This window comes from Macrobrachium rosenbergii, chromosome 52 (assembly GCF_040412425.1).
Source record: "Macrobrachium rosenbergii isolate ZJJX-2024 chromosome 52, ASM4041242v1, whole genome shotgun sequence".
Taxonomy (NCBI): Eukaryota; Metazoa; Arthropoda; class Malacostraca; order Decapoda; family Palaemonidae; genus Macrobrachium; species Macrobrachium rosenbergii.
This window is the reverse complement of record NC_089792.1, coordinates 15,164,421-15,177,420: the sequence shown is the minus strand read 5'-3', so window position 1 is coordinate 15,177,420 and position 13,000 is coordinate 15,164,421. Positions and strand designations below refer to the sequence as shown.

Sequence of the window (13,000 nt, the reverse complement as noted above, 5' to 3'; positions counted from 1 at the left end):
ACCAACAGTAGCTCCATTTCCTCTCTTTATTTTTGATTTGTCTCTATGCTGCGTCTCCACTGCCCTAAGTCTTTCCATTATGCTTCTCTAAGATTCGCTTCATTTGCCTTCACGCTGCGGAAGGAAGTCGAATAATATCTTGGAGCATCGTTGGTCAGGGAATCCAGTCTCCTCTTTGCGATATTTTGCTCCATGGAGGGACTTTACAATGTGGCTGAGTATTTAGCTGTCCGATTATCATTTATTTATGTTTCTGGGTGATTGTCTGGTTCTTACAGCAGTACGGGGCGATGATTGCGTATATAGTAAACTCTCTCACTCTAAAGCTTAAGAGAATTTTGACATACATGCATATATATATATATATATATATATATATATATATATATATATATATATATATATATATATATAAATAAAGGCAAACGCCACGGAGGAAAATTGAAACAACTGAGTGGTTGCTAGGCCTTTCGACACATGGTCCTTTACTTTCGAAAGGCCTAGCAACCACTCCGTTGTTTCAATTTCCTCGTTGTGGCATTTGCCTTTATTTATACATTCATCATGTTCCATATCTTTGTGATTCAGTTAAATACATATATATATACATGTGTACATATATGTGTATATATGTATATATATATATATATATATATATATATATATATATATATATATATACAGTATGTTTATAAATATATATATATATATATATATATATATATATATATATATATATATATATATATATATATATATATATATATCAGTGGTTGGAGCGTGCCCGTCAGCGAAAGGAACCGCGTTCGATTCCCGGTCATAGCGGATCGGATTCGACTACAGTCCGTTAAAATTAATTGCATAGGCTATCTGTTGTCCTCGGCAGCAATGGGTGGCTATCAGGAAGAATTGCATAGGGTTGCAACTTCATCCATAAACTTTTTTGGGCAACTTGAAGCTGATCCAGACTAGATCTACTGACAAAAATTAATTATAAATTATATATATATATATATATATATATATATATATATATATATATATATATATATATATATATATATACAAGGGACTCTCTGATATGCATATTGATTAGGACTTCATTATTTCATTGTACGATAAATATTGACAATTCATTATCTCTTTTGTTAATCGGCCAGTCCTTTTATGAAATGATGACCTTTCCTGATGCAATGTATCCTACCTGAATTTGTATAGGCTACGACCATATATTCTTGCATGGCAAATTTGTTTCTGTGCTGAAAACAAAGAACTTCAGAAACGAATGTTATGTAGCCTCCTCTTGTTCCGAGTGCTTCTAAACTACTTGAACTTTATCTTGCCTCTACTTCTCTGAACTCTACTTCCACTTTCGTCTTTCCATGTCATATCTGGAAAGTTATCAGAGAGAGAGAGAGAGAGAGAGAGAGAGAGAGAGAGAGAGAGAGAGAGAGAGAGAGAGAGAGGTGTCTTTAGATTCGACCAGTATTTTCATTCAATCACAAGAATGAGTAACTCAATTTACCTTACTTCTACTTTTCTACGAGATTAACATTGAGGGTGTTTTTTGTTAACTTTTGCTGTTCTGATGAAATTGGAAAATAACTTCTTTGCTATTTTCAGCTCCTCTACTTGTTTAAAAAACGCACAAATTTTCTCTATTTCCATCTTGTAATCTTTTTAACAGCTGTGATGATTCTTTTTTATATGTTTGTGTCTTGAATTTCCCTCAACATTTGCTCTTGAAATTACTGATTTATTCTCGGATTTCCTTCGTTCTGTTGGATACACATGTAGCCTACTTGCTCATGTATTTACGTTTACCTCCACACATATGCGTATGCAAGACTGTATCACAAAGTTATTAATTTGGCGTAATTTTCATCATATACCTGACTTCACACATTTTTTCAGTATTAACTTGGCGTAATTTTCATCATATACCTGACTTCACACATTTTTCAGTATTAACTTGGCGTAATTTTCATCATATACCTGACTTCACACATTTTTCAGTATTAACTTGGCGTAATTTTCATCATATACCTGACTTCACACATTTTTTCAGTATTAACTTGGCGTAATTTTCATCATATACCTGACTTCACACATTTTTTCAGTATTAACTTGGCGTAATTTTCATCATATACCTGACTTCACACATTTTTTCAGTATTAACTTGGCGTAATTTTCATCATATACCTGACTTCACACATTTTTTCAGTCTCCCCCTTAACGCTTAAATTATCAAAACATTTTTGTTAATATGTAAGGTCTATGTTTTCTTCTGTTTAGAGAATAATGCCCTCACATATATTCAGTCCTTCTGTTGTTGTTTGAAGGAAGGAATAATTTTTCACAAATAATTCTGGTTACGTAAGTTTTCAGTTTGGTCACGTAATGTATTCATCACACTGAATTACCTACTGAAGCATTTTTCAAAGTCGCGTTGTCTGTCTTTAAAGTATAAGCTTGAACTGAAAGTTTCGACGACTAACAGTTTAGGAAAATTACTTTTTAGGTGTTTTCCTCTCGCCTTTACCTCTTTGTTTCTTTTCTTGTATACTTCTCTATTCACTAAAGGGTTGCTTATCAATTTTGCGTGTAAATGCAGAAAATTAATTTAATTTACAAGAACAGCCATAAAAGGAGAGATAACAGGCATTGCATTTAGCTAAGGTAAGATTTGTTTGCGTGAGTTTATGATATAGATGAATGTTAACATACTGACAGAAGCAGAGAAGCCACAAGTGCCTCTTAAATGACGCTTGACATTAAAGACTTATAAGATTCAAATGACCCGAAAGTTCGATTGTCATCATCAATTTCATTATTATTGACTCAAACAGTAATGCCATACATTAATCAATAAAGTATCCTTGTATGACTATGAAAACTTTTTGTTTTCGTTGGTGATTTAACCTCTTGCTTAATGTCTAATTGTATTTGTATATATTAACCTCTTATTGTACTTGCATATATGATAGTGTTCGCCCGCTAAGAAATATTTTTTTTTTTTTTTTTGCTGCGTGATCACTTCTTTCATTCCTCATCTTTTCAATTCATCGCGAATTCCTATCATTTCCTTTCACTGATAATTACAGTGAAGGAGAATACAGTTGCAATTTCAGTGCAAGTAGTTAATTGGATTTCAGTGCAAGTAATTAAATGGTTATTCGATTATCTGTTTATCCTCTCTTGTTATTCTTTGTGCTTTGTTTACCCTTCCAAGATCTGCTTGTGTTCCCAGTTCAGAAATGTCATAAAATAAAGGGATTATTACTGGTCTTTATTTCTCTATTTATTTCTTTCTCTTATAAAGACCGATTGTAATTATTAATGCCTAAATTTTTTTCATTCTTGAAAATAAAAAACTCTCCTTTAACTCTCGCTTCAGCTTTGGCTAAAGAACAATCATTGTCATCATTATAGTGTTATTAATGAAAAGATAATGACAGTGTGATCAACTTCCAACTCTTTCATGATAAAGACATATTGCAGTCCTTTTTAATTCTTTAGTACTCTGGGAATATTGATTTCGCAATATTTGGAGTTGTTCGTTACGGAATTCAGATTTATTAACTATATAATCTTCATTGACGAACTCTTATTATCCTACTTAAAACTGATTTCATTATATAATCATTATTGATTACTTATCAAATCTTCACTTTATTCCTTGATACAAACTTGTTTGTGTTACATACAAATCTCATTGTATTTTATCATATATTGAAATTCATAAGAAAAGTCAACTGGGCATTTTAGTTCCATAACATTTTATTTTATTTTTTTAACTAATTTGTTTCTTATTTGTCTCTTATTTGCTTTGCACAGAAATGATTCCGTAATAAGTTTTCTCTCTTAATGGTTAGCTTTTAATTTTACTTTAGATACCGCAAAAGCCTGTATTTTTAATTTGTATCCTCTCTGACCGTAAAATAACTATATATATATATATATATATATATATATATATATATATATATATATATATATATATATATATATATATATATAATATTATTTATAATTAGGGTTTTATGGTTCATTTATGGTTACTTCAAGTACCCACTCCTTTTCCTTGATTTCAATCAAATACTATTTCCCTTTTATTCCATATATATTTCATAAAAATCTCATCTGGTTTATAACTTAAGTTTCTTATTTCATAAATCATAAAGTTCTTCATTAATTGTGTCGTGTACGCGAATGATTACTTTCGAAGGAATTCCAAATGAGCCCTGTAGCTTTTCCAAAACCTTCAGAGGGCTTCCTCTGACTTTCCTCCGCCCCTGAAGAATGCAGTCACACCCATCTCAGTTGAAGAACGTACCCTTTAAACACTCGACTTCTTTCCTTTCCAGTAATTAGTTCCTAATGAATATTCGTTCTGATTTCTTCAGCTTCTATCTAGTTCCATTTACATTCTGGGATAAAGTCTTCCCGTTTCGTTCTCTTCCTTGAATAAAATCTTCCTGTCACTATCATGCAGAAGCCACCACGTATTGACGTCCTAGGAAAATATTTTTTAATGATATCTCCCCTGACCTTGTGTCTGTTTGTTTACATTTATATAAACAGGCAACAAAGGTCATCAAGAGTAGTTAGGTCATTCTGTGGCGTTCCTTCTATGATGTTTTGAATTAATCCATTTCTTTTCAGAGACTTTCATCCATCTCCCAGCTTCCTCGCTTATTTCCCGAAGTTCTCAATTGTTAATTGTCTTTGGTTATCGGTTACAGATTTATTTCTTCTATTTCCTTTACCTTTGTTGGTGATTTATTGCCTGTTATGATCTTCAATGCCACTGACACATGTAAGGTTGAGTCTTGCCTTCTGCAAGTTCAGTTTCCAAGACCTGTTTTCCTTCGTCCTCTGTACCAAAAATATATCATTTTTCTAACAATAATTCTCCCCGGATAACTTATATAAATGTACCTTTACTCACATGCTGCCAATACTGATATTATTGTGTTGTTCTTTATTAATCCGTCGCCATATCCCCGCTACTATACCGACAGATAGCTCACCATCACTCTCATCACCATCATCATCTTCACCACCACCACCACAACCACCAGCAGCGTTTCCGTGGACACCACCACCAACGCCGCCGCTGCCGTTTCCCCCTAGGCCCCCCTGCAGCCTTATCTCTACCCACCAGCTCTCCCATTCCCAAAACACCCCCAGACCATTTAGGTGCCTTACACCCATCCGTCTCTTTATTCTTCTTCTCAGTGTCTTGTCTAATGACCGGACGATCATAACTTGTACAATAACACATTTCAATACATCTTTTACTGTTTTCATTACTGTCCTGCCTGCATTAAGCCTAGCGTTGAAACTCGAAAAAATATTGCAATCTTGAAGCCTAGTCTTTATACAGATGATGTCACTGTCATCGTAACGCAAAAGAGAACGTAATTAGAAATACGTAATTATTGGTATCATTACTGTAGTTAATTGGAATGTAATCAGGGAAAAAAAAAACAAAGTAGTTGCTGTCACTTCTTCGGGATATTGTTTAGTCATTTACCTATAGTTAATTCTGTTACGATCCTCTTGACGGAAAAGAATTAATAATTAACCATACGCAACTATCGGGCCGATTATCATTATAGCGGATTAGCTTAAAATCAAGAAAAGGACTGTAGAAAAAAATTATAAAAAAATAGTTATTGTCACTCCTAGATAATAAAAAAACAAAAAAACAAAGAGGACAGTCATAGTGCCCTACTGTAGACTCGCCTGAACATCCCCGCAGCTTTGAACTAACCACTACTACAGCCACTCAGCTCGACACTTCTAACCACAGCTCCCTCCCTCCGCAGGGGTTTCGGTAGCGGCGGCGAGCAAGGCGGGGGTTGGTGCCTGCAGGCTGGCCGCCGCCGTTATGTTGTCCCCAGTAGACGCCGGGCCACATGGACCTCATGGCCCGCATGGTCACCACCCGTGGGGCCCCACCACTTTGGACGACATGTCGCATAAGGGTAAGTTTTTTTTGTGTATGTTTTTTTTTCTATTATTTTAGATTAAGATTAAATTTCCGGTTTTTTTTTTTACGATTTTGATTTCACTGTTTTATGTAAATTTTTCTTACATAGTGGTTATGTTTTATTTGTATTTTTATTATAATTATTACATTACATTTGCATATCCCCTATCTAAACAAACACGCCTGCACACACGCAATATATATATATATATATATATATATATATATATATATATATATATATATGTATGTATATAGATATATAATATATATATATATATATATATATGTATATATATATATATATATATATATATATATATATATATATATATATATATATATATATATCATTCAAATTAACGAAGTGTTCATTTTACCTTATAATGAAAATAATGTTTGCAATAGATAAGCGTGCACAAATCGTAGCAAACTCTCTCTCTCTCTCTCTCTCTCTCGAGAGAGAGAGAGAGAGAGAGAGAGAGAGAGGGGAGTAAGATGTCGACAGGAATGATAATTCCGATAACAAATGACGTTAACGGCATCCACACGACCGATATAGACCGAATAAATGTAGATCGAGTGGACAAGGGCGAGGAGAGAGAGAGAGAGAGAGAGAGAGAGAGAGAGAGAGAGAGAGAGAGAGAGAGAGAGAGAGAGGGAGAATGTTACACGGGTATTGTTGTGGGACTTTTGTAGCTTTTATTGTTGTTGTGGAGTATTTATTTCCTGGTTCTTGTTGGCTTGTTAACAGTTAACACTTTGCTCTCTCTCTCTCTCTCTCTCTCTCTCTCTCTCTCTCTCTCTCTCTCTCTCTCTCTCTCTCTCTTTGATTTATGGTTTTTTTTTTTACATTTTCTTTTATTCTGTAGCATGGAACATGCCTAGTATACCATATGACGTTTCATAACTTTTATTTCGTAACTTTCATCTTTGAATTTGGGCCATAATTTTCTTAGATTGTACAAATTTCCTGAAAAAAAAAATAATAATATTTCCAATTTCTTGCTTTCACTTGCTTTGGATCCTTAAATATGCATCCGAGCATTATTTATCATTTAAATAGGTCCCCCATAGACTATCTTTCCCTTTCACGTAATTAACTATGATAATTTCGCTTCCGATTGTTCGCTACAACACTCACAACATAGTTACAATTAATCTAAAGACCTTGGTTAAAACAATCTTACAACCGAAACCCGACTGGATCTCTTTGTGCGATACACAACCATTATCGGGAGAGCTTCACAATCTTCTGGTTTATTTTGACGTATCTTTTCCGGATAAAGAAGTCCGTAGGCCTAATCACACCTTAAAGGTTCAACAGCCGCGGTGAATCCAAGAGGCCTGTGTCCCGAGAGAGCCTCTTATCCTTGGGTTAAAATCCTGTTCGGCGGGAGGGAGAAGAAGATTAATTGTTTACACAACAATCCAGGTTGATGTTCTCGGCGATTTAACCTTACAGTGATGATGGCTTTCATATCAGCTTTGATGCTGATGCTATTATTATTATTATTATTATTATTATTATTATTATTATTATTATTATTATTCAGTTCGAAGCTAATTCTGCCTTATCTTTAAAGCCGGTGTTGTCTCTGTTTTTGTAGTTATTGTTTTAATTTCTATAAGTGTTTATTAATTTTGAGACTTCATTGTTTTTGTTATTATATTGTCAAAACCGTTACTCTCAATATTACTATAAAAATTTCTCGTTCTTACTATTAACTATGACCTTGGAGATTATTATTATTATTATTATTATTATTATTATTATTATTATTATTATTATTATTATTATTATTATTATTATTATTATATATCAAGTTTCCTAAGGACTTATGAAGATTCTCTCTTGTCTTAGTTTTATTTCCTCTTAAGATTCCACACTGTGCTATCAGTATATATGGCCGACAGAGCACTTGTCGAAATGTTAAAGGAAATAAAATTACGACAAGACAAAACCTTTATAAGTCCCAAGGAAACTTGATAAACCAGCAATAATAATAATAATAATAATAATAATAATAATAATAATAATAATAATAATAATAATAATAATGTTTTTTATTATTATCAGGCAGGTGACCCTCTCATATACATGTTTCATTCACGATTATGGATGCATCAGCGAAGTTTCCCTGTAGGGGGAAGGTCACAATTATCATCGAATATTCATTTCATGTAAGGGATGGTATAGGCACACTCAGGAAGTGTCGAAAAACAGAAAACTATTATAAATCACACTTCGCTGGTGTAGGGAGAATTTTTAATGAGACATTTTACTTTTATTCCTGTTACACCCATCTCCGAGGTAAAATCTGTCCAGTTGTAAAATTAATCCTTCATAGATTTACAATTTATAGTCTGCGGCGACATCGCCTTCACAATTAAACGCGCCAGATCTCTGCGAGAAGAAAAAGGCCGAGAGAAATGTCGCCTGACAACGAAAGACGCCGCTGGGCCAGACCTCCCCCAAGTGTGGCTCCCAAACTTCTTGGGAGTGTCCTCAACCGCATGGAATAACAACATATCAGTCCCACCCGGGGACCATTAGCCGATCCTACAAACGCAGATGATTCGATACCATTGTGAGAGTACAGGAGGATAATCCTCTCTATATAGGCGCTCCAAAAGCCGCCGACATAACAGTCCTTCCTCCTCATACAAATCTGCTTTCTCCTCTTCCTTCTGCTCCTGTGCCTGAGGGGGACATGTTTTCGAAACACAGGTGGGCTTAAGGTACACCTTGTCAGTTCTGGGAAGCAGAGTTTTAAGGAATTCGCCATTCATACGCACACACATACAGTACAAAGAGAGAGAGAGAGAGAGAGAGAGAGAGAGAGAGAGAGAGAGAGAGAGAGAGAGAGAGAGAGAGAGAGAGAGATTATTTGAAGATCTGTAGCGTTTTAAAAGGCATTGCAAATTTTTCCAGCCATTTCTGCTCAAGATCAGAAACAGTGGACACTCATTACGATAATAATTTTAATTTTATACGCATCACATATTGATGGATTTTCCGAATGACTTTATACGGTCAAAACGGGATAAAATGCTAATTTTCACCCGAAACAAATATGATTAAACAGTGGAAACTTAATACTGCAATAATAAAAAAACAGTCAGCGATTCACTTTCCCAGCATAACCTTCCCTAAGAAATCAACCACATCAGATGCAGAAGACAGAGAAATAATAAAAAAAAAAAGACGTAATAAAACAAGAGTAAAATCGTATAAGCTATGACATAGTCTTTGCCTTTATAGTCGGCGTATCCGCTTCAATTACAAACTAATCAAGGAATCCGATAAACAAAGCCTTAATTGATTCGCGGTGTTTGTTTTATGGCACTCGCGCCTCATTCAAAAGCGCCTTCCTAATAATGCGGTGTTCATTCATTTGCGCTACATGAAAGCCTCGAGGCTCCTTTGCCTACCAGGACTGGCGTTTGTGTGACGTCACTCGTCACTCGGTGGCGGTCTGTGCGAATTCATCTATCACCGGCTTTTCCGATGCGTTCGTGATTCACAGAGGGAACGGGAGCTTACGTAGCAAACACACACACACACTCTCCCCCGAGGGACGGACAGAGGGAGGGGTTGACTCTCGGCTAATGTTCCGAACAACTTGTTCACTAAACCTCTGCTAATTAATTTTAAAACGCTCCCTAAACACGCGTTCGGACTCAGGGGTCCCATAGATTACAGAGAGAGAGAGAGAGAGAGAGAGAGAGAGAGAGAGAGAGAGAGAGAGAGAGAGCTACACGTTGTTCTAGAAGACTAAAGAAGTGATTTTTATTGGTTAAGGATAGCTGAACACATCATTTTATTGGTTAATTATTATATCTTGTGCAACTGCTGACCTTGTTATCAACGTCGGCATAATCATGGTTGATAATTAAGTTCTTATTTTTTAGTTTTCTGCAAAAGAAAACTATTGTGCCAGCTTTGCCCGTCCATCCGCCCTCAGATCTTAAAAACTACTGAGGCTAGAGGGCTGCAAATAGGTATGTTGATCACCCATCCTCCAATCATCAAACATACCAAATTTCAGCCCTCTAGCCTCAATGGTTTTTATTTTATTTAAGGTTAAAATTAGCCATAATCGTGCTTCTGGCAACATTATGGGATATGCCACCACCAGGCTGTGGTCAAAGTTTCATGAGACGCGGCTTATACAGCATTATACCGAGACCACCGAAAGTTAGATCTATTTTCGGTGGCCTTGATTATACGCTGTAGCGGCTGTACAGGAAACTCGATTACGCCGAAGAAACTTCGGCGAATTTTGTACTTGTTTTATTTTGGCAAAAGTTAAAATGGGTTGAATGCTGCAGTATTACAGTTTCTAATGTTATAGATTGGGTACTTTGTTGGTGTTCACGGCGTTGACTATTATTTACATAATTTTTAATTAAAAACCAACGATGATGATTCTTCCTTTCTTATATAATAAGAAAAAGCTAATCTAGATTATACTTTCTGCCTTCGTTTAGTCTGTGCGTCGATAACATGTGATGTCACTCCAGTTTGCTAGCGCAATCAGTTACTCATTTTGGTCACTTATTTGCTTCCTTTCATTCACGTGTCACTTATTTATACATCCTTATCTATAGTAAACTTAAATTGCAACTAGGTATCATAATTATGAGCAGTTTATCCACCTCAGTCCCATTACCAAAATCTTATGAATGAAATCTGCACAGCCGAGTGCCGTATAACCCTTTCGAAAGCGGGTCGTAGCGACCTTTTCAATCACGCCTCCGAAACAGATGAAGAGGGAAGAGCGTGCAGAATCAAGGTCGGACAAATTGGCCTCTCGAGACCGGAAGAGGGAGGGAAAGACACGTGTTGGTAAAGCCCTTCAGAGGCGCGGGCACGAAGGGGGAAATCCCTCCGTCGCGGTCTTTCGCTGATGCGTCCCCGAGGGCTCTTCATCTCCTGCGGGTTAGGGAGGATCTTGGCGCGAGAGCAGGGGATGAGAAGCCCTCACGCCGGGGATTTGTGGTCATGGCCTTTTTTTACCTTGTGGTTTTGTTGTACGATTTCCGACACGATCTTTAGCATACAGATTTAGCTTTGGAAGCGATGTGGTACGAGGGATTTATAAATTTCGTTTGAATTATGTATCACAGCTTTATTTTATCATTATTATTATTATTATTATTATTATTATTATTTTATTATTATTATTATTATTATTATTATTATTATTATTATTATTATGATGTGAAGTAGCAGCAATGATATTACTGCTTACTTAAGGTTACAGCATCCTTAGATTCGGCGATGCACATACGGCTATTCCACAAAATCCAGCATTCTGTTAGGCTCGGAAACTTATACCTTATGCAGGAAAAAATGGGCAGGGTGCATGCAGTCTTACCACTCCATCGCCTTGTGGAAATCAGGCAAATGACGGGGGATGGGGAGAGGGGATATACCTTTCAGGATTCACCGTCTCTATGGTGAGTCCTGTCTACGTGCAATGCTGGAAGGATTTTGTTTGTCAGTAGATAAAAATAATTTGATCTTTGGACCATTTGCTGAGCAAATTCCTTGGCCCTTGAGCTTATTCATATATAGCATTCTTTTAGCCTCTGTCTATCTATCTATCTGTCTATCTGTCGATATCTATATCTCTCTAACTATCTGTTTCCATGACCAAATTAATTTACATTTACTGTAGATGACTTTGACTGCTGTGATATCAATTTATTAATAAGTCCTATCTCTCTCTCTCTCTCTCTCTAATAAAAGTGACGCTATTTATCTATCTATCTATAAATCTATCTACATCTCTCTGTGTGTTTCCATGACCAAATTTACTTACATATACTGTAGATAACTTTAACTGCTGTGATGTCAATTTATTAATCTCTCTCTCTCTCTCTCTCTCTCTCTCTCTCTCTCTCTCTAAACATTACTGTAGTTTTAAGGCACGGTCGAAACTCTTTTTTTTTTATGGCCTTGTGTCAGGACGTAAGTACACGTGGCTTATGTCAACACATTTGGGATCAACGTCTGTAGACAGACAGGAACACCATTGTAGTCGGGAAGAACACAAATAGGAGGATCGCTATCTTTTTCCCTGTCACCCCCGTCAATTTTGAGTTTATGACTTTAAAAGTAAAATTCGATTGCTCAAAAGGTCAGCTGTAAGATTTATATAATAACTGTACTTTAAAAAGTCATACATTTTTTAAATCACTTTGATGACGAGTCACCGACCCCACAGGTACTATTATTTTTATGACTGCTTCGTCAACTTGTTTATTATATTTTTTTTTTTTTATGATAAGGGAGGTGGTATCAAGGTTCATTTGAAAATTTGCGCCTGTGAACTCGTTAATGGAAGTGACGTGTCTTTGGAATTTATTTATTTATTAATATTTTGCGCCTGACCTTACCAAAGATCTGTTATTTATGAAGGACGTATACGTCACATCCTTCACACACCATCCTTCATACACCATGAAATGATTGACAGGTTTGTCATCCATAGTTTTTTAATGTGACGCTTCAAAATACATTTAAAATATTGATAATATCTCCCGCAGCACAGTTAAGCATTTTTAATATGCAATACATTTAGAATATTGATAATATATTTTGTTGAATATTCGGGCATAAACATACGCTTACGTATTCAAATACACCGCAAAAACAAGACTTTTATTGGGAAGATGGGATTTAATTTTAATTCATCTACCTGGAAACTTAGAAGTAAACTTGGTATTTTGCAATTCTATGAATACAACCTTATTACTAAATAGTCAGTTTTGACTGAAACCTTTGTTAAAAACGACCGTTAATTAGCGTTCAATAAAATTTTCGCAATATGAAATGATTAATATTTTCGTAGATGCTCAAGTTACAATTTGGTTAATAATCCCACTACATGAGGCTCCATAATTATGAGAGTGCAATAATGATAATGATAAATAATGGCAAATAATAATGATGATGATGATAATTATTATTCTATGATAAATATATATGCT

At 35.4% G+C, this 13,000-nt stretch overlaps 2 protein-coding genes across 3 annotated transcripts in view; one reads left to right on the top strand and one right to left on the bottom strand.

The window, feature by feature from the left end:
• The window catches only part of LOC136833712 (paired box protein Pax-6-like), a 199,394-nt gene that overhangs the window by 11,936 nt on the left and 174,458 nt on the right, over positions 1–13,000 (top strand). For both annotated transcript variants that reach the window (XM_067095917.1, XM_067095918.1), the window contains exon 2: positions 5,835–5,993. In XM_067095917.1, coding sequence (XP_066952018.1) covers positions 5,897–5,993 — 97 coding nt within the window. In that variant the 5' untranslated portion in view covers positions 5,835–5,896. The remainder of the gene's footprint in view (positions 1–5,834; positions 5,994–13,000) is intronic.
• LOC136833710 (sodium/hydrogen exchanger 9B2-like) overlaps positions 1–13,000 on the bottom strand; it is a 317,786-nt gene that overhangs the window by 291,675 nt on the left and 13,111 nt on the right. The window lies entirely within an intron of this gene.